General features: G+C 36.3%; 1 protein-coding gene across 4 annotated transcripts in view; it reads left to right on the forward strand.

Moving 5' to 3' along the window:
* The window catches only part of BANK1 (B cell scaffold protein with ankyrin repeats 1), a 305662-nt gene that overhangs the window by 13147 nt on the left and 269918 nt on the right, over positions 1–22597 (forward strand). For all 4 annotated transcript variants that reach the window (XM_045820456.1, XM_045820453.1, XM_045820455.1 and 1 more), the window contains one exon: positions 18005–18403. In XM_045820456.1, coding sequence (XP_045676412.1) covers positions 18088–18403 — 316 coding nt within the window. In that variant the 5' untranslated portion in view covers positions 18005–18087. The remainder of the gene's footprint in view (positions 1–18004; positions 18404–22597) is intronic.

Consider the following 22597-nt stretch of genomic DNA (forward strand, 5'->3'; position numbering starts at 1 on the left):
CTCTGTAGTTTTAATGTATTTAACATTTATATGTGCACTTTAAAATTATATTAGTGTGGCCATTTGATGACTTCTTATTCATAAATATTTCAGTTTTGCTCTCTCCTTATATAAATCTGTTGCACAATATTCAAAAACAACAACAAAAACAATAAAAGAAAAATCCACATTAATTCAGTGGTTTACTGGATAAAAGAATAGATCATTTTCCATGCAGGATTATCATTAATTAATATAAAGAAATATTGAAATTTTTTACTTTTATTTATTTTTTAAATTTATTTTTCAATTACAGTTGACATATAATCTCATATTAGCTTCAGATGTACTACACAGTGACTAGACATTTATATACCCTACAGCGTTATCACCTCAATCAATCTAGTATCCATCTGGCACTATACATAGTTATTATAATATTATTGACCATATATACTGTGCTGTAGATCATTTTCTATGACTATTTTTATAACTGGCAATTTGAACCTCTTAATCCCTTTCACCTTTTTTTTGCCTACCCTCAACCCTCCTCCCATTGGGTGACCATTAATTTGTTCTCTGTATCTGTGAATTTGTTTCTGTTTGGCTTGTTCATTTCGTTTTTAGATTTCACACATAAGTGAAATCATGTGGTATTTAAGACTGAATAGTTTTTAATAACATAGATACTATTTGGTAGCACTGGATTTGAGGTCAAATAAGAACAGGATTGAGTCCTGACCCTGTCACTAATGGACCTTCACCTCTTGCAAGCCATGTGATGTCTCTGATACCCAGAAGGCATTATGTATCCTGGTCATACCTTAATTATTCAGAATGATTGGCTCATAATAATTCAATTAATATCTCTTATCTTCAAACAAAAACACTGCAAAAATTGATGTTGCTTTCTCTAGGCATTTAGAATTAAGGATGTTTATCAAGAAAGGGTGGACTAATGCCTCTATAGTTTTATGAAGGAGTAATTATCCTTCCTTATTCATTTATTCTTCAAACATTTATTCTTGAGCTCCTGTGCTGGGTTCAGGGGTTATGCACAAAGGTGGCTCCAGCCCCCAGGACTGTATTTAAGTGAACTATGGATGGGAACATCTGAATGGCTTTATTTCTTCTTATATTCATTCTAATTCAACATCAAATGACTCAAGAAAACCTCAGTCTACAGGAATCTGAATAAGTTAGTCATTGGAACTAATTAGCAGGGAGAGACAACAGTGAAGAGTGTTTTCTCTGAGTACTGGGGGTGACTTCTGATGCATACTGCTGTTCCAGAAAGTCACTAATCATTTCAGAATGTAGTCACGAGTGCAGTCCCCTGGGACGGTGCTTTGCAAATTTCAGTCATTCTCATAAGACCTTCCTCAATTTTTGGCTCTACTACCTATCCTCTTGTTTAAGAAAAATTTTTCTTTAGCTTAAATATAATTTTCTCTATAAGTGATAAATTAATATCACTGGATCAATAAAAGTTGAGCATTGAAATAAAATAGTGTTGAGATAATTATAGCTATGGAGAGGCTCTGGCCACTTATGTCACTTTCTCTTTGTTCATGAAGTCACAAGCCCCATACTGAGACATTGTCCTGGAAATAATCAGAATTGGAGACGTTTTCTACAGGGATTACCTTTCTCCCTCTCTGACTCTCTGTCTTTGTGTCTCCGGGAGTTTGCAGCCTACCCACTGCAAACAGTGTCTCCAAGGCACATTTTACTTTCCAGAAGGTCGATACAAAGGTTGAAACAAAGTTTTATTTAGCGCTTACAGGTGTCAAGCACTATGGGAAATATTCTAAGTACTTTATCTCATTTCATTCCCACAACTGATTTCATAAGTGGTGTTATCCAAATGTTACAAGTGGGAAATTCAGGCTCAGAGAGGGAAATTATCTGCTTAAATTTGGACTCTGGGAGCTTAGCCTCTTCACCACTACATGACTCTGATATGAATTCATTTCAGTATCACACAGGCATGTCTATACACCCATATCAGAATGGCTTTCTTCCCATGAAGACTTTTCTTTTTTTTTTATCAATAAAGTAGCCATGTATATAGAAAATCATTTTAATAGAAAAATGTGCAACATAAAAGATGATATAGTTACTTTTCAATAGATCAACTTAGAAACATTTTTATAAGGGATGTAATAGACAACCACAATTTCCAACTAAAATAAAAATTTATTTTCCAAATAAAAATTTGGAACACTTTGCTACTTTCAAGGACCTTGGAGGTGAATTAAAAAAACAGGAAGTGAAATAACTACAATAAAATGCTAGAAAAACAGTGTCTTTAATGAGGGCCATTAGGATATTTAAAATGAAAGCTAGAATACAAATGTGATTAAAGTACATTGTAAAATGTTTGTAATAAAGAGTGCAAGGCTAATAATTTGCAGCTGCCTAATGCTTTGCATCTTCAAAGGAATTTTCAAGCTTCTACTAACTGACTGTTAGAAAATTCTTCTAATGCATCATTTGCTTTGATTCAATGACAAATCTAAACATTATTATTTAAGCCACTTAGTTAGGGTTATCCTTTCTGTTTTACTTCAAAAGGCTGTCGGAAAGGAAGAGAAGGAACTAGAGTTGAAAGCTGTGTTCAGGTGTTGTGGTAGATAGAATAATGGCTCCCCAAGGTGTCTTCATCCTAATCCCCAAACTTGGGAGTATGTTAGGTCACATGGCAAGCAGGATTTCAGGTTGCAGAAAGAATTAAGATTATAATCACTTTGAGATAGGGAGAGTATCCCAGATTATGCAGGTGGGCCATAAGTGAAAGAGGGGAGCAGGAGAGGCAGAACTAAAGACGTGGCCACATGAGGAAGATGGCCCAATGTTGCTGGCTTGAAAGTGGAGTAATGGGGCCATGAGCCAAGAACTGTGGGTGTCTGCTAGAAGCTGGGCAATGCAAATGAATGATTCTTCCCAAAGGCCTCCAGGAGGAACATATCCCTGACAACATCTTGATTTTATCGCAGTGAGACCCATTTCAGACTTTCATCTTTCTAAACTATAAGATAACAAATTTCTATTACCTTTAAGCCACTAAGATTGTAGTAATATTTTACGGCAGCAATAGGAAACTAATGCAGATTTTGAAACATACATGGACTCTGTAAGAACAAAGTATAGATGAATGCCTCAGGCAGGATCTTATTCATCAGACATTCATACTCCATCAGTCTAGTGAAAAAACTGGGTGTAACCATCAAGAACTAGCTTTATAAATGTGGAAAGAATATCATTGTTACCCTTATACAGGCATCCTCAACAAGATATGTACTTAGGAGGACATCTTTGTGGAATTCTTGTTTCAATAGCAAAATGAAACAAACAAGTCCCATTATTTGGGGCTTTCACATTGGGTGTTGTTCACATTCAATGATTTTACTAGTTTAATAATCCTTATTGTTAATGCGAATGGTGACTGTTGCCATTCTAATTCTTACTAGTACATACAGCTGAACTCGAGCAGTATATTTATGTTATCACTGTTTCAGTGGCTATATATGCAAAATAGGATAAAAAGAGCATTGTTCACAGGGTTGTTGCCAGGTTAAAAGCAGTTAATGCTTGTATAACACCAAAACAGTCATTGATACGTATGTAGTAGACACATGCTACATTTTGGTAGCTGTTATTATAATTATCATCATCACTGTCATCATCATCATCACTGCCACACATGTCAATGACTGCTGGGGGCCGGGTTTCATATTTTATTTTTATGAGTTAAGCATCATTATCTCCAGTTTTTTCAGGTAAACAAACTGAAACATCTTAACCAACAAACCACTTAACCAGGTTGAAGAGCTTTTAAATGAGGGAATGAGGACAGTCCCTGAAATATTTGGCTAAACTTCTACTAAGGTTAGTGCTAGATGCCAACTGTTTTCAATTACATAAAGCCCTATTCTGTTCCAAACTTTAAAGGACAAAGATATTCTGAGAGACAACTAGTTTGGATGTGTGATCCTTGCCAAAGCTCACTAATATCATTTTATGATCCCACTTTGTTTTGCTATCTGAGAACATGAACCATTTCCTAACCATATGGAATTAGTTTAAGATCGTTTTCTCCTAATGATAAAAGTTCTATTGGAGTCAGGCTGATTTGCTGTGAATAGAAGCATATGGGTATTTTCTTACAGAAGTAATATATGTGCATTGTAAAACATTTGAAAATAAAGACTAATTTAAGAATAAAATTATAATATACCACAGTCCTTCACTTAGAAATAAGTGTTCATACTACAGTATTTGTCTTGATTTGTGTTTGGGTATACATATGTAAAAGACCTCCCATTGTAAATATGGTTTTGTAATGTTCAGTGTGATCTGAACATTCATTCATGATACAATTTCTGATATTTCAATACCAGTAACATTTTGTAAAACTTTAGATCTGTAAATTGTTCAATTCTGAATTTTGTGATACTTCAGGATTTATTGATACTTTATTTCAAGGTCATATTTCATACTAACCCTAGGATAAATAAGGTTAGAAGATTCTTCAACCACAGGTCTTAATGGAATATTAAAATGAATTACCTTTTGTTAAAGTAACTGGTAAAACTCTATGCTCTTTTTGTAATATGTAAGTCCCTTTAAGAGCAGTAATTGGGCTTTATAATCTTTACATCTCATAAAATCTGAACAACTTTTTTTTGCAGAAATCATTAAACAATTATTAAGTAAACATATAAAAAGATACAAATAATTAAGGATTAAAAACATTGAGATATTTTTATTAAGATACTTATGGATGATTATGGTTAATCATCCTGTTGAATTTCAAAATACCTGATCTGAAAATCTAAGTGATAAATGAGAACTATAAATTGTTGGAGTAGTCAGAAGCAGGACCATAGAAGGGTAAGGACAATTATCTGTAAAATATTACTGGCTGGAAAATTAAGAATTTCCAGTGAATAAACTATATCAATCACCTCATTCTGTTAAGTGTTGATGATTTTCAACTTTGCTTGCAATTGTAAACTACTATTAAGATATAGTAATTCCTCAAATTCAAGTGGTAACATCTTTCAATACTAATGCCATCTTATTTTTATAAGCTGAGAAAAATGTAGGAGAAAATTCAGTATTTGGATAGCTATTTCTTTACACCGTGTTTAAGTATAAGTAATTAAGCAAATTCAATAAATAAAATGGATTACTAGGATTGACTAAGAATAATTTAAAAATATTATTTTCACATATTCTTGACGTAGCTTTGTCTTTAAAACTTTTATATAGTGTAGAGTTTAAATTTTTGATGGACTATATTGTTACACATTTTAAAAGGAGAGGAAAATAGAAGAACAATTGTAATAATTCTTTCTCGTTCTTCTTATAATAAATTAATATTTCTTTGTCTAGAAGTTCACATTTTTATAAGAATTCATGTGTAGACATTATTATATTATACACTTCCAAATGTCAAATTATTAATGAAAATGGCCCTCTTAGGAATTCCCAGTGCTTCATTATTTCAGTTTAGAAGAGGGTTTAGTATTTAGTCTTGTACAAAATATTAGCCATGAGTAAGATAATTGAACATTAATTTTTTAAATTTGACCTTTGTAAACGGATTAGTGCCTGAGATCTGGGTTGTTAATTAACTAATATTTCACCTGGAGTATGGGAATTAATAATAGTAAAAACCATTTTTTTATAAAAGTTGGCATAAAATGCAATACTTGTATTGCTTAAGCACATATTTTATTGTAAAATTCCTTTCCCCCAAATCACATGCTATATTACTTTATTTTTAATTTTTTTCTTTCTCTTTTGTTGTTCAAGTACAGTTGTCTCCATTTTCAGCCCACCATACCATCCCCTGGCCCACTCATCCGCACTTCCCACTCTCGAAACCACCCCATTTGGCTTTGTCCATGTGTCCTTCATTCATGTTCCTTGTTGCCTCCCTCCATTATCCTCTCCCTCCTCTCTCTCCCTCCTCCTCTCTGGTTACTGTAAGATTGCTCTTGATTTCTTTTTATATGTTGGCTAACATAATAAACACAATGTTTACTTCAGAGTTGCAATCTAAATTTTAGATACATAATTGTAAATATCATGTTCTTGTCTGTCTGGAAATGTGGAATTGGCCTTTATATGACAAACAAAATCACTGGAGTAAAATCAGGAAGATTTTGAGAACGTTAATGATTTATTGAATTGAATTATTCACATGCATTTATTACTTAATAAATGGCATTATAAATCATTTGAATTTTTATCATTAGAAAAGTCTAAAATCTTCATTTTCTTTTTTTATATCAGCAAAACTTGAGAGATAAAATTGGTAGTTGTGCCCTGGCTGGTGTGGCTTGGTGGACTGAGTGCCAGCCTGTGAACTGAAGGGTCACTGGTTCAATTTCCAGTCAAGACACATGCCTGGGTGGCCTGCCAGGTCTCCAGTAGGAGGTGTGCAAGAGGCAACTGAGCCATGTATCTGTAACACATTAATGTCTCTCCTTCTCTTTCTCCCTCCCTTCCCCTCTCTCTAAGAGTAAATAAACATAATCTTCAAAAAAATGGTAGCTATAATCATCAAATATGGTACTAGAAATACTCTCAGTATAAAAAAAGATTCTGCAGTAATTTTGAAACTTGAGTGAACTTGAGTATTAGCCAGGTGCTTAGTTACATGATGGATGATTCTTTCCTGGGCCCCAATCCCAGAGAATTCTGATTTTATCAAGCTCCAGAAGTGGTTCTGATGCAAGCAGACTCTGGATCACATTATGAGAAGAGAATGGAATCACAATGGGGAAATGCAGCTGTTATCAGGTGCTTAACAGAGTTGAGGACTTCTCGAAAGACAGCCACTGTTTTCTTCACTGACGATTGTGTGCACTCCACCCAGAAGTCATGTTTACCATGCGCACGGGTCCCTGGAGGCCTCAGGTTGCCTCTGGGGAGTGGCAGAAAATGTACTTTCCTAGGTCTGCTATTTCCATTCTGGGCAAGAATGGCTGCAGAGGATGCAGACACCAGGAAGGGGTGGAGGTTACATACTTGCTGATATTGCTTTCAACAAAAGAATAAAAATTCATCCCAGTCTTTATTTCAGTATGTACGTATTTTGTAGTACACAGCTATTTCTAAAATATTCTAGATAATCTCTAGAGTAGGGTGTGAGATAACTTCTTCACAGAAGGTGTGTTTTTATTCAGTGATATCCTCATATTATGACATCACAGTCTGAACATAACAAAACTGTTGAAAGACATTAGTGTCTAAGTGATCATCAGATACTTGCTAATGTAATTAGATTACAAGATCCCATTAGAGTTTGAGACTGTGGAGTGTATTTATCATATCCTTGATTTATATACTTCAGCAATAGAGACCCAAAAAAGCATTCATTTGCACTGTTAGATTTGTTTACAAGTCCATGAAAGGTATTTAACAAGAGAAACATGAACTATTTGGTCATTGCTCTCAAGCCATAATACAGGTACTATTTTTTTTTAACCCCCACCACATATTGTGCTTTGGAAAGAAGTGGTAGAAATGACAAGTGAGAGAGGACAAATAAACTAGGGAATGTCAACACCCTGGCTCAGAACTAGGACAGCAAAATTAGATTTGCCAGTGGAATTGAAGTTAATTCTCTTTTTAATCTGCTCAGCTGATTATATGCTCTTGTCTGTTGGGAGCTTCAAGGATAGGACTGTAGTTTTATTTCATTTTCTAAATAATATTGCCTAAAGTGTGGCTTGATATCCAAAATAGAGTTGGCAGTAGATGGTGTGAATATAAGCTCAGCTTCCTGACTTACTATTGACATGATCTTGAGTAATTCTTTCAGACTTTTTACTTGTGTCTTCAGTTTAATTTTTTTTTTACTTAAATTGAGTTCCAACACTTTTCTTAAAATTGTAGCATATAGCATAAAAACACACCATACTATTCATGTGAATACATTTTGTATATTGTTACTATTGAATGGAATTTCAGTGTATGTTCCTTTGAAATGTGTCCCATTCACAATCAGGTGTTAAGCCATTTTTAGTCAAAGAAAATTCAACTTCTTGTATTAGAGATAAGGTAGGGATGGAACAATAAATATTCCACTTCCATGCCTCAATTGTTAAGTGATTGAGAAATAAAGGAATAAGTCAGAGGGAATTCAAATGATGCCTGTATTATTGATGAAGTTGTCATTGGCTAATGGTGGTATATATCTGTTAGAAAGTAGAGTTTGTAATGTGAAATGTCAGAATTAGACAGAGTTTCTCATTCAAACACAGAAGACCTTGGATCATAAACCAAGGTAGTTTAACAAAACAGTAGCTAAGAATTGGGATTGGGTTGCAAGTTTATCCTGAATCCTGGTTCCCACTAACATCCTAGGTTTTAAAGAATTTACAACTTCATATTAGAGATGTGTTAAAATTATTGCTGATTAATTAACAGTTCTATATCAAATTCTGACTTCATATATTTTTAGGTTAGGTAATATGGGTACATAAAAGCTAATAAAGTTTAAATGATATTTTACAGTATATTTTATTGGTTATGCTATTACAGTTGTCCCAAATTTCCCCCTTTGCCTCCCTCTACCCCATGTCCCCCTTCCCTCCAGCACTCCCTCTCCCCCACTTTGTTCATGTCCATGGGTCATGCATATAAGTTCTTTGGCTTCTCCACTTTCTATACTATTCTTAACATCCTCATGTCTATTTTGTACCTACCAAGTATGTTTCTTAATCCCTGTACCATTTACTCTATTCTCCCCCTTCCCTACTGATAACCCTCCAAATGATCTCCATATCTATTATTCTGTTCCTGTTCTCATTGTTTGCTTAGTTTGTTTTTGTTTTTTAGATTCTGTTCTTGATAGCTGTGAATTTGTTGTCATTTTTATGTTCCTAGTTTTGCTCTTCTTTTTATTAAATAAGTCCCTTTAACATCTCATATAATAAATGTTAAATCTGATAAATCTGATAGGTTGGCTATATCTGTTCTGTTTAGCTTTTTTTAATGAGGTTTTGTTGCATTTTTTCATTTGGGCCATATTTGTCTTCTCAATTTGGCAGCCTCCCTGTGTTGGTTTCTGTGTATTAGGTAGAGCTTCTTTGACTCCCTGTCTTAGTGTACCTGTTAAATTGTGAGGACAGAGCCTTAGTTATTCACCAGGGCAGGGCAATCTGCTTTACCACTTTGTGGCTCTGTATGTGGGGGATGAGTTGGAGAGGGGACAATGCTGCTGCCTGGCTGCTGACAGTTTGCTTGGCACTTACTTGCTCCATTTCCAGTCACTTCACCCACTTCCTGTATGCACCTGGTGCCCTTCCAGCCGTTGCCCTGGTGGTGGTTCTCAGAGTGGGTAGGTTTGTGTGCATTCTAGGACCGTGCAGGCCCCTTAAATGGACTCTCCTTAGAGACTGGCCCCAACCCCCACTGATATTTATAGCCAGAAGTTATGAGGCTTTATTCTTCTTGAGCTGGGTGCCTAGGCTCTGCAGTCTGGCCTGGAGCTGGGATCACTCACACCCAAGATATCCCTCCTGATTTTTATCTACCACATGTGAGTGTGGGACTGCCTGTTCTGCCAACTGCCACTACCAATGCCTCGTTACTGCTGCCTTGTCACTGCCACACCTTGTCCTCTCTGTCCTGGCTCCCCATCTCCACCCTTTCTACCTATCTGGATGAATATGGCTTCTTTAAATCCTTGGTTGTCAGACTTTCATACAGTTTGATTTTTCTGGCAGGTCTGGGTGTTTTTTGTTTTAAGGTTAGTTGTGACCCTTCTTATGTCTGTGCAAGGAGGTAAAGCGTGTCTACCTATGCCTTCCTCTTGACCAGAAGTCTAAAAGTTATTTTAAATATATTAGTTATTCTACTAGGGAGTTGCCATTCTTTACATATGTTTTTAATTTTTATAGTTTTACTAATTAAAGAATTGTTTAGTAACAATTTCTTATAGATTTGTTTTATAATCATCAATATTGAGGTACAATCTAATATACATTTTTATTTGACAAATCCGTATACTCATGTCAGTTTATTCTAGTGGTGTAATTACTCAAAGATAATATCTCTGTTCCATATCTTCATGATCTCTTCTTTTACTACCCTTTGTTTTATTATATGTTTTTTCTTTTAAATTAACTTTATGTTTGTGGAAAGTGCTTTGCCACTGGGAAAAGTATTGATATTTCCAATACGAATTGCCTTACGTCCATATAAAAACTTGTCAAACCTTGATCCTGTTGGGGCCTCGATTATAATTCTAGCAAATATCAGCAAGTGTTTGTTGATCACCAGTGTGACCATAGGCTTGTTTTACAGGCCCAATTACTCACAAAGAAAAAGGGAAACATGAATTCAACTCTTACTGGTCTTTATATGAGCCACAGCCACAAAGAATATAAGGATATCACAGAATAGAAGAAAGTAACATGCAGGCTCATGCTTCAAAGATATGCTTTCTTAACCAGTAACCTAGTGTATATATTTTAATTCTGAAATAAGCAAATCTTTTTCTACTCTTTCTTCTTTTCTTCTCTTTCCTCAATGTAGATCCATAGCTCAGGCCTTTTCCTCAAAGCAAACAATTAGAGATACTGCCCAAGGTTCTGTCAACTGGGAACAATTCCTTTCACCATCCTGTTTTGGGGGTAACCATGAGTGAGTCTGGAGTGCAGCAACCATCCACTTGAAACAGGTGCCAGTACGTTTCAGACCCATTCATATCCAGTGAAGATGTCACAGGTAGAGCAGCAGTTGATACCAACACCAGATTATATTTGTGAACACAACAGTTGTTTTACACTTGCAGACAAGCAAGTTAAGCAGACAAATGAAGAAATACCACCATTGTTACATCATTCAAAACACCATTCAACTTTTTGTTGGTGGCACAAATATTTATAATTATCCCAGTGTTTGTTTTAGTTTACTATTTTGGTGATGGTGGGAGGATGGGGCTGAACAATTTGAGACATATTTTTTCTTCCTACCATAATATTCTCATTCTCTTTAAGAATTCTGCCATTTCCTATGTGTAGATATTGCCACTCTACATTCAGGGCTTTAAAAATACCCATAGGATATATTTATGGGCCCACCAAAACTGTTATTAGATATACCTAAGGAAGATGTGATTCACCTTACACCGTAAGTTCACACTCTTATCAGTGTACCATCATGGCATTTTGGGCCTTCAGGGATTTATGTCAGTGGAGATTATAACTAAACAGCACTAGAAGATGTGGATATTCCTTTTTCCCCAGTATACATAGCTGAAGGTCCCTGGAGAATGCTTTGAAGAAGATTCATTATATACATGTTTAGCAGCAGAGAAGAATCCTTTCTCAGAGAGCTTTAGCCTTTCCTTAGACAAAGGACTGTGAGTCTGAAACTAGATAGGAGTCTGTGAATCCCCAGCTTGAGCCAGTTTTTGCACTCAACCCTAAAATTGTTTTCTTTATAAAGGTAAAACTGAAGCTTCATGGGCTATACATAGGTCTCATTTCTAAGGACCCTCAGATCTATTTGTTACTGTAGACCCCTACACTGAAAAATTCTAATTACTTAAATTGCCTCTAATGATTAGGTGTTGCTATTCATTCTCTACTAACTCAGATGTCATTATTTCCCATTGAACTAAGAAGTTCAGTTCAAAGATCCAGTTCTTATCATTGTCTCTAGGCTGCAGAGGACAGAAACCATAGAGCTTTCATGACTGAATTTCTTAACGCTTAGAGAAGGGAATGTCAGAACAATCTTGAGCAAAGGTCTGCAACCACAACCTATAGGCAAAACCCAGCTGGTGGCCTACTTATGTACAGCCTGTGAATAAGAATCATTTTTATATTTTTAAAGAGTAGAAGGAGAAGAAGAGAGAGGGGGAAGGGGAGGAGGAAAGGAAGGAAGGAAGGTAGGAAGGATGAAAGGAAGAAAAACAGAAGATGTTCTATGTGGACTGCAAAATCCAAAGTATTTAGCATCTAGCTTATCATCTAGCACTTTACAGAAAAAGTTTACCTACAGACCCATTTTCTCCATCCGGGCAGACAAGTATTGACTTTGTAATCCCGTTGGTTGCAGGCCACTACATACTCCAAGCTTTAATTATCCATTCAAATTGGCTGTTAAAGGCAGCCCAGATACTTGAGATAACATTAAATTCTGAAACCTGTATGAATGCAACCATGCTGACACATTCAGTCAGATCCAGTCTTCAGCTTTTCCCTTCTTGGTCTAATAACTCTTAAAATCCATTCCATATGTACTTTTCAGACCCATGCTAATACATATTGGCAGAAGCCTGTAATAATTTCTATGTATGAAATAAGTAGCTTCTCTCAAATACTTTGACTTATGGGGTTTCACTCTAGGTATTGATCTTAGAGGCAAGCAGTGGAGGGTGTTGGCATATCTAATAAGAAAAGTTGGTATCACTTGTAAGACAATTGCCTCAAGTGAAATTTTGAAAATTATTTTTTATCTTGTTTTGTTTTAGTTTTTTGTTTTAAAAGGGAATACAAGTTCCCCCAGTAAAGAAAGAGCCAAGAACATTTAAGAGTTTAAAATTCTTAGCCTCATCTCTGTCCCAATCTCTTCTCCAAGTCTTACGATTCCACATGTTCCTAGATTTCTGCTAGGGGTTTTGCCTGCTACCGGAGTTGAAGCTCTGTCTTCCTGCATTTGCTTGCTGTCTAGGACAGTTGGAGAAGCCATCATTCTCTGCTCCATCCCTGTAACCCCTATTGCCACTGTGTTAACTACATTTCACAGACTCCTGCTCTCCTCTCCATTGACAGTCCATCCCAGTTCATCACGAGCGCAAATCTGAGTGACTGTGGTGATTCTTCATTCCATAAGTTGCCAGTGTACTACTTTCACTTGGCAAGGCATTGAGAACACAATTATGAGAACAACCAGTTCCAAAATGGACCTTATAGAGTTTGTTTCCTGGGGCCATTGTAGTACCTGCACTTATCAGGATCCCGGCAGGAAACAATGCCACCATCAAAGGTTTTAACAGAAAAAATTTAATAAAGGGGTTCTTTGCTAAAATGTTCAGGACTAAAACACCCAGAGAGGGATAGGGAAGCATTCAAAGACTAACAGCAGGAATCCTATACTACCCCTATGAGGGAAGGGAGGGAACATTATGGCTGGTACCACCACACGAAAACTGGAGTCATGGAAGAAAGGCCACAGAAGGGCCACAAAAGAAAGCAGCCAGTGCCCAAACTAGCAATGGGCGAGTGAGTGAGAGGACCGGTAAATAACCCTATGGTTCCTTTCTCTCACTTTCTGGTGTTCGGACACCGCTTTCCATTGGAGTGGTCATGGGAACCTGGGTGATGTAATCCATAGGGGAGGATTCACTCTGGAGAGGTCACAGAAAATATTCAGGTTCTAAGGAGATCATTGGAGAACTAAGAAACCCTTAAGAGACTATGTGAGATGATACTACTACTATATTTAAATGATTCTGATGATTTTTGTTTTGTTTTGCGTTAGTCAAATTCTCTGAAATCAGAATTCATCCTAAAATTTGTAGTGTAGTTTATTTGATCACAGTATTCTTAAGAGTAACGGGCTGGCTTATGGTCCACACTGACTTAAATTCAATAATCTATAGTGTGTTGCCATAAAAGCTAGGAAAGGAGATGGATACGGTAGAAACAGAATTCCACGAATTTACACTAAGTAAGTTTGAAACATTTTAAAACCTCCTTACAGATTTAGAATCTTTTCATGTCTATAGTCTTAAATGAACTATTAACAATTTGTATTAGTGATAAACAGTGATAGAGGTGGGAGTTGAACATTTGCAGTTTTTATGTGAGGAGTAGGAGGCCTTAGCAAAATAACCCTGTAGAAATTAACACTGTGCTGTTTTTAGAGAAAAGAAAAAATCTCTCCTCCCAGGTTGTTCTGTGAAGCATAAAAGCTTTTGTTTGCATTTTAAACAGAAAAAGAAAGTTTTACATATGTATAAAAATAACTGTTGCTGGTCATGTTTCACCATATCTGAAAAGCATATTCTTAAAATGTGTTGGTACTTTCCTGTATTTGAAAGGAAGAAGTAGGTTAACTAATATATATGTGTATAGAGATTTTCCTTGAAGAAGACACTGAGAAATAGACACAGATGCAGATAGTTTATTGAGAGGATGAGCCCATGAAGTTCTAGTGAGAAAATGGGAAATGTGAGACAAGAAAGCAAGAAAAGCCAATGTTAATAAGCAGATTAATGTGATGAGCAATTACAATTCAATAGCACTGGGAACCTTCTCATTGCTCTGTAAGTAAAAACCTCAGAATTGTCCCACTGAAGATGGGAATGGTAAGTTCTTTACACATTGATTTTCATCCCTGATTGATTAAGGGTTGCCCCGCCACCGCCCAGCTCTGTAAATTCCCAGTGCTTCTGAGCTTCCAGGCGGGTGCATAGGGCTGAGGCAGCTCCGTTAGCCCCAGAGAAAGTCCCCAGGCAGCAATGCAGAGGAAGGGAGTGGTCAGTGTGCATATCGACTGACCATCAAGATGTAGCTGGTGGTCCAGGAAAATATGAGAGGTACCTCAGCAGCATCTGCCTCACAGATATATATAGTAAACAGCTGATACTTTCTGCCACCATGAATAATCAAAATTAACCAACTTTCCTGGAGGACAAATACAAGTTTTACTGTGTTTCACTACCTTTATCCTGTGGAAAGTCCCTAATTTTGTTCCCCTGCTCACTAAGTCAAAGTGTAAGACCAATTCAGTTACATTTACTATATTATCTGAGTATACTCTGATATATTTGTGTGTCATTATATCAAGATTAATGTTCCTGTTAATCACTACTGAGTCCATTATGCCTGCAAATCATTTCTTTGTGATTTTCTGTTTGTTTGTTTTTCTCTGCACTTTGGCTACCAGTTAGAAAAAAATATAATATTGAATAAAGGTATCATGTTATCTTTCTTCTTACCCTTAAACAAGGGTAAGAGATGGGATCTTATTGAAAAAAAAAGAAAATCTGCCATTCGAAGCTGTAAATAAGTATTAGGAAGGATTTAGATTTATGATCAGTCTCATTCTTTTGGAAAATGTAGTATAGTCTGTTCTTGGTGTAAAAACAATTATTGATATCAATTATTGATACAAATTACCTTCAGGTTTAAGGGTTTGTTGTAATACTTTGCATGAAAAATAATGCTTCACTATGATATCTGAAAGAACACCTTATAGTACATGTACAGAAATTAATATGGCTCTATTTTTTGTATAATGCTATCATTTACTTTATTTTGCTAGATTAGAAATTTACATTTTAAATAATTTATTTGCAGAACTTAATTGCAAATCAAAACTTTTGAGGAATGGAAACTTTGTATTTCTATATTTCAGGTTCATTATTTATTATTTCATTTCAGTCTGTTAAAATTGGCCAAACAATGACAATAACCATCCTGAAATGGGTGGAATAATGATTTTAATTTGATTTAGTTCATGTGAATAAAAGTAAGTGCATTGCAAGGCCAGAAGGCTCCTCTTGAGAATTCACAGAGCACTATTGTTGGGTCCATACTTCACATGTTACTCGAGGACAAGCTTGTATTTTCTAGGATAAGGGAAAAGAAAACATGACTATGAAAAGGTGTTCTATCAACTTCTGTAGTTTGATTCAACACAGTTTCATACAAAAAAGATTAGTAGAAGGCAGCAGAAATACCAATTACCATCTTCATGGCTCTGACAATTTACCTAACCTTGCTGAGGCTCAATGTGATTATCAGTAAAATAAGAATAATAAAGCTAACTTCATGCAGTTTTATGAATTTTAAATAAAGTAATGCATGTTAAATACTTAGCAACATATCTGGTACATGGAAAGTCTTGCCCTGGCTGGCATAGCTCAGTGGATTGAGCGCGGGCTGCGAACCAAAGTGTCACAGGTTCGATTCCCAGTCAGGGCACATGCCTGGGTTGCAGGCCACGGCCCCCAGCAACTGCACATTGATGTTTCTCATTCTCTCTTTCTCCCTCCCTTCCCTCTCTAAAAATAAATAAATAAAATCTTTAAAAAAGAAAGTCTTAGTAAATAATAATTGAGAAAATTTAAGTTTAAAAGACCCAAGTAATTTAATTTAAAGAGAAGGAAGGGATGACATTTAACAACAATCTTCAGGTTTTTAAAAACCATCAAATAGCAATTATGGACTAAGTATTAGGTTTTTAAAATTTTTCAAACAATGATTTTTGACTAAGTATAAGCCAACACAAATTTAAAAGGAAAACAATTTAAACATAAAAAATAGCCATAATGTATCGAGGTAATGAGTAATTTTTCTCAGGAAGTTTTGAAAAATAGGTTATGTGATTGAGTCTAAAATTGATTTCCTATCATTGTCCTTCTACAATGCTGTGAAGCCCAACTATACAACACGGAAATATTCATGCTGCACTTTAAAATACCTTATAGCTTAGCCATACTTTTATTGATTTAAATTTTAGAGTCCAGAAGTAAGTTCTATAAATTCATCATAGATGACCATACTCTAAGAATGTGTCATATCATCTTTAACCTCTTTTCTCTTGAGAGGAAATCAGATTCCCAATAAGCTGTCACATACTTTGCATATTTGAGATTAATTTATAGGGTGCTTAATATTGGCTACATTTAGCCCATATCAGTACAAAGAATCTCTGTGAATCTTCTCAATAATGTTATTGTGTCCCTTGCTAGTAGGCTAAAGGTACAGTCTGTGGAGTCAGACTGCCTGCATCAAAATCCTAATTCCAACAGCAATTTAATTTTCCCATCTGTAAAATGTGACTAACATCACTGCCTTAATGGCAGTAGTTTTGAAAATTAAGTGAATAACATATGTAAAACATGAAGAGTCCTAGCTTATGTTAAGCACTTGGTAATTTAAAACATTATTAGTTTAGTTTTTACTGTAATTGTTTTGTAACTATGCAACAGTTACTCTAGCTAGTTATAATATAAAGAAACTCTTCCTCTACTATTCCTCAAACATTAAAATACTGAATTATGACACTATGTCTGAGTTTGTTCAGCAAGAATTTATTTAGTATTCAGGCTGACTGAGATAGTACATAGAGAATAACAACTATATTGGTGATTCATACACAACTAGAGTACGTTTCTCATGTGTTTTCTGCCAGATTTTTTTCTCATTCTGTATATGTAAATATATTTGTCGAATATCTCTTCAAGAAATGATGCTAAGCATGAGTTGAAATAGAAAGCCTCCGTCTTCAGAGATACTTTTATGTAGTGAGGAAGCCCGACTGCGTTGGTGACTCCAGTGTTTTCCTCACTACTAGCTCTAGGATTTCTGGGTGGGAGCTCAGTTTAGGGTTAGTACTTCCCCACCAGAACCTTCCATTTATGTTTTCAGAAGCAACTTTTTAGTTTATGACATGAAGGAATGCTGCTTTATTTGTATTTTGCTACTGAATTTCTTTTTTTAGTTTTTATTTTGTAGGTTTTCTGGGCATGGAAATTCTAATCTGTCTTTATGTACCCATCTTGACTTGGAAAAAAGATTTTGAAATTCTCTTATATAAATCTCTCATTTCTTCTCAGAATAATCCAGTTCATTGGATAGGGCTTTTTTCTTTATAAACTATCATTTAGTTAAAAAAAACAACAGTGGCTCAGAGGAGTTAAATACCATAATCTAGGTAAAACTGTGTTCACTGGCAGAACCATGCCTAGTAGCTCAGTGCCCCTAATCCCAAAGAATGTTCTTACCATTCTACCTCCAGGCCTCTCACTTCTGCTGAGCATCCTGGATTCACAGTTGTACATGAAGTGTGTTGCAGCTGAGGGATCAGTTTAATCCCATATGATTATGATGGGGATAATATGAATTTTATTATTAGTCTCTTATATAAGCAAATTAATACATTCCCTAAGCAGCACATTAATTTTTTTCAGAAATAACAATATAACCTTCTGTTAGCATTTTAAATATAAGAAAATAAAGATATATTTTATTTTTTCCAGAAAATACAAAAGACATCATAATTATCTATGAAGAAGACGCTGAGGAATGGGCTCTGTACTTGAGGGAAGTTTTCTCACACATCATGAAAAGGGAAGCAATCCGGCTACATCACCTGGAGGATTACCCTCTTCGGGATTTGGAACTGCTGAATGTAAACTCTTATAAATGCAAACTTTTGATATTATCAAGTAGCCTGCTTGAAGACCTAACTCCAAATAAATGTCAATTTCTGGAAAAGGTGCTTCATTCACCAGAAAGTGTAGTTATCCTCCTGTGTGGGGTAATGAGTTCAGATCGATTCTACAAATTATTAAACATCTCTGAAAGCAAATGGGAGATCTCAACTGAGCAGGGACCTGAAGATTACATCTCTGTAATTGAGAGCGTCCTATTCACAGGTAGTGTTGCAAATCTTCTCTATCTATTTATTTTTATTTTTTGTTTTTTCTTATAATTAAAAACACTATAGTTTTTTGAAGAATGGATATCTGATGTTAGGATAAAAACAGAAAAATAAAAGCAAATTTATTTAACAATATGCTGCACTTTCCTGAAAATGCATAAATGTTCTTAATTTTTAGCTATATTCCAGTAAAGACATCGGTTGCTCAAAAAATGGTTTATAAATATTTCTTAGGGCAGCTTATATGAAATCACACTTGGCCAAACAAAAATGTTAGGCTATGCTGCTATATAGGAGTTTGGTTCTGGAAGCTGTTTTCTTACTTAACTTGAGATAATACTATCTGCTGTGATGCTGTTACCACTCAGTAGCTGTCCAATGTCTCAGGGTCTGGGTTAAAATTACAAAGCTTTTGTTGGATTGATAATTGTATGATATCTATTACTGGTATGAAGTACTGCTATTTTTACTAATTTTCAATAACAAAGATAGTTTTAATTGTATATCCATCGTGTTAAAGAGCAGCACATAAGGGTTCCTTCATTAATTAATTACAGTACTATGTAATAGTCAAAACTCCAATGCTTACTAACATGAAAGCTCCTTCCTCCCTCCCTGTTCTTTTCTGCTTGAGGCTTGATGTGGAAGAGGTGGGACCAGGCGGAAGCTGTCACATGCCAATAGAAGTCCAAATGGCACAGGGAGAGGTGCTGGACCAGAGAGTCCTGTTGGTCTAGTCTGGGGAAAGAATGGATGGGTTGGAAGGTCAACCCACCAGAAGCATGCAAAAGTTTGGGAAGTTAATTGGTCATTCGGAGAGAGCTACTGGTCCATCCCACACTCAAACTAATATAACGCCAGGGGGACAAAGAAGTTCTCTCTTTTGCAAGGGTGACCCACACTCATCCTGTGCTTTCACTTGTCCTTTTTCCATGACAATGTGATCCTAGCTGCCACATAGCTCATGGCCATGCAACTTCACATGCAGGCTCCAGGGGCAAGCCTGAAATGGATTACAGTTGGAAACACACACTAAGCTAGCCAGATGCTGGAATGGGCTATACATTAACGTGGAGCATGAACTCTGGGCAGTGGCCTTTATCTTGACTCTATTAAAGACAAGAATGGATGTTTCCCATGGTGAGATGGGTGGGATGGGACATTGGGGAACCAGGTGGGGATCCCCATTAATTGTACATCATCAATAAGCCATACCACAGATCCACATCCTCCTGTGCATGTCTCAGGAAAATCTTTTCCTTTATTTTTTAAAAATATTTTGCTGTTTACGCTATTACAGTTTTCCCAATTTTTCCCCCCTTGTCCCCTTCCACCCAGTCCACCCCCCACTATCATAGTCAATCCCCACACCATTGTCCATGTTCATGGGCCTTCCATACAGGTTCTTTGACTAATCCCTTCACCTTTTTTCAATCAGTTTCCACCTCCCTCTCCCCTCTTACAGCTGTCAGCCTGCTCCATGATTCTTTGCCTCTGGTTCTATTTTGTTCATTAGTTTATTTTGTTAATTAGATTCCTCTTATAAATGAGATCATATGGTATTTGTCTTTTACAGACTAGCTAATTCACTTAGCATAATAGTCTCCAATTTCATCTATGCTGTCACAAAAGGTAGGAATTCCTATTCCATTTTGTAAATGTACCAGTTTTTTTATCTACTTATCTACTGATGGGCACTTAGGCTGTATGCAAATCTTGGATATTGTAAATAGCACTGCTATGAACATAAGGTACATAAATCCTTTTGAACTGGTGTTTCAAGATTCTTCAAGTATATTCCCAGCAGTGGAATCGCTGGTTCAAAAGGCAGTTCCGTTTTTAGTTCACTGAAGAAATTCCATACTATTTTCCACAGTGGTTGCACCAGTCTGCAATCCCACCAACAGTGCACTAGGGTTCCCTTTTATCTACACCCTCACCAGCACTTGTTGTCTGTTTATTTACCAGTGATAACCATTCTGAATGGTGTGAGTATCTCATGTGGTTTTAATTTGCATCTCTCTGATGGCTAGTGATGATGAGCATTGTTTTCATATGTCTGTGGGTCATCTGTATGTCCTCCTTTGAGAAGTGTCTGTTCAGGTTCTGGCATAAGAACAGACACATAGATCAATGTAACAGAATAGAGAGCCTAGAAATAAACCTGTCTTTTTTAAAAAAGTTATTATATTGTTGTTCAATGACAGTTGTCTGCATTTATCCCCCACCACTGCCCCCCCAACCCCCAACCATCCCCACTTCCCTCCCCTACTTCCACCCGCCTTTGGTTTTGCCCATGTGTCCTTTATAGTTGTTCCTGAAAACCCTTCCCCCATTATCCCCTCCCACCTACCCTCTGGTTACTGTGTGATTGTTTTTAATCTCAATGTCTCTGGTTATATTTAATTAATTGACCATAAAGACACAGGTTTAAGAGAAATAAACACGTGTCTTTATGGTCAATTAATTTTTGATAAATAAGGCAAGAGCATACAATGGAATAAAGACAGTCTCTTCAATAAATGGTATTGGGAGAACTGGACTGGCATGTGCAAAAAAATGAAACTAGACCATGATCTTACACCATGCACCAGAATAAACTCAAAATGGATAAAAGGCTTAAGTATAAGTTGTGACACCATAAAAATCCTAGAGAAGAACATAGGCAGTAAAATTTCAGATATCTTGCATAGCGATATTTTTGCCATTATATCCCTTAGGGCAAGGAAAACAAAGGAAAAACTAAACAAATGGGACTACATGAAATTAAACAATTTCTGCACAGCTAAAGAAACCATCACCAAAATGAAAAGGGAACCAACTGCATGAGAGAAAATGTTTGCCAAGGATACATCAGAGAAGGGTTTAATCTCCAAAATACATAAAGAGTTTATATGACTCAACACCAGGAAGACAAACAATCCAATTTTTAAAAATGGGGTAATTCTTTTCCTTTAGATACCGTAAGATCCCCACTCCCCCCAGCAACAAATGGCATTCTGCTGTAGCAAAACCATTCATTTGTCTCTTGCCCTGACAAACTGCACATGCAAGCCACTGCCAGTGTAGCCACCACATCCTGCACTCGGGGCAGCCCTGCAGGCACACCTCTTGTCTTTAATCATTTTCAAACAAGGGTCTAGCATGGGTCTTGGTGTTCTGTACATCCAGAGAACACATACAATCCCAAACAATTTGCATCTTCAACTTCAGTACTTTTAAAGCCTTGTTTCAGTTATGCATTGTTGTCTAACAAGTTACCCTAAAATTTAGCAACTTAAAAAAACAAACATTGGTTCTATCACAGTTTGTGTGGCTGAGGAATCTAGGAGCAGCTTCTCGGGGAGGTTCTGGATCGGAGCATCTCGTGGGGTCTCAGTCAAGCCGTGAAGAGCTACGATCGTTCACAAGCCTCCACTCTCCACTAGGAGAGGATTTGCTTCCAAAAGGGCCTTACAATGTTGGCAAGTTTGTTACTGATTTTTGAGACATCTCTTGGTTGGATGTCACCTCTCAGAGATTCCGGAGGAAGGGCCCTTGGCAGCAGTGTTTCTGAAATCTTCCATGTTCAAAAGTGTTTGTGTGTTGCCTTGTGCTTGAAGTACAGTTTCACTGAGAACAATGTTGCTCTCTTTTCTACTAGAACTGTAGTATTTAGGGAGACCCTATTTGCCTGGCTAATTAAAGAATCCTTCATTTGTGTTTTAAGCCCAGTGACTTCACTAGAATGTTATTTTACTGCTGACTGTTCTGGACTATTTTGCCCAGAGACATGACTATTTTTTCATAAGTTCCCTTCCCCCTCCTCAAGATGTAGATTCAAGTCTTCTTTTATTCAGGATGTATAGCTTTCAATACTTGCTCTTTCTTCTAATGACTTTGTTATTCAGGATTACTTTTGTATGTAGGTTGGATTTATTTTGTTTGTGATATATTCAACAATTCCTCTCTCATTCATTTTGATTCCTTGATATCCACGGATATCCAGTTTGTAACTATCACTTCACTTTTTGCTGTCTTCTTATTCTGTCCATGCTCTTCCCTCCCTGCCCCCCCCATTTCATGGTACTTCTACTGTTTTCAATTATACCATTTAGTTGAGCATTAAAAGTTTACAGTTCATCTCTTGTTCTTGTCTTGCTAACCTCTCCTTAACCCCTTGTATTCTGCACTATATAATTGCTTCAAA

Source organism: Phyllostomus hastatus, unplaced genomic scaffold, assembly GCF_019186645.2.
Source record: "Phyllostomus hastatus isolate PE091 unplaced genomic scaffold, TTU_PhHast_1.1 phas_scaffold_39, whole genome shotgun sequence".
In the NCBI taxonomy this organism is placed as follows: domain Eukaryota; kingdom Metazoa; phylum Chordata; class Mammalia; order Chiroptera; family Phyllostomidae; genus Phyllostomus; species Phyllostomus hastatus.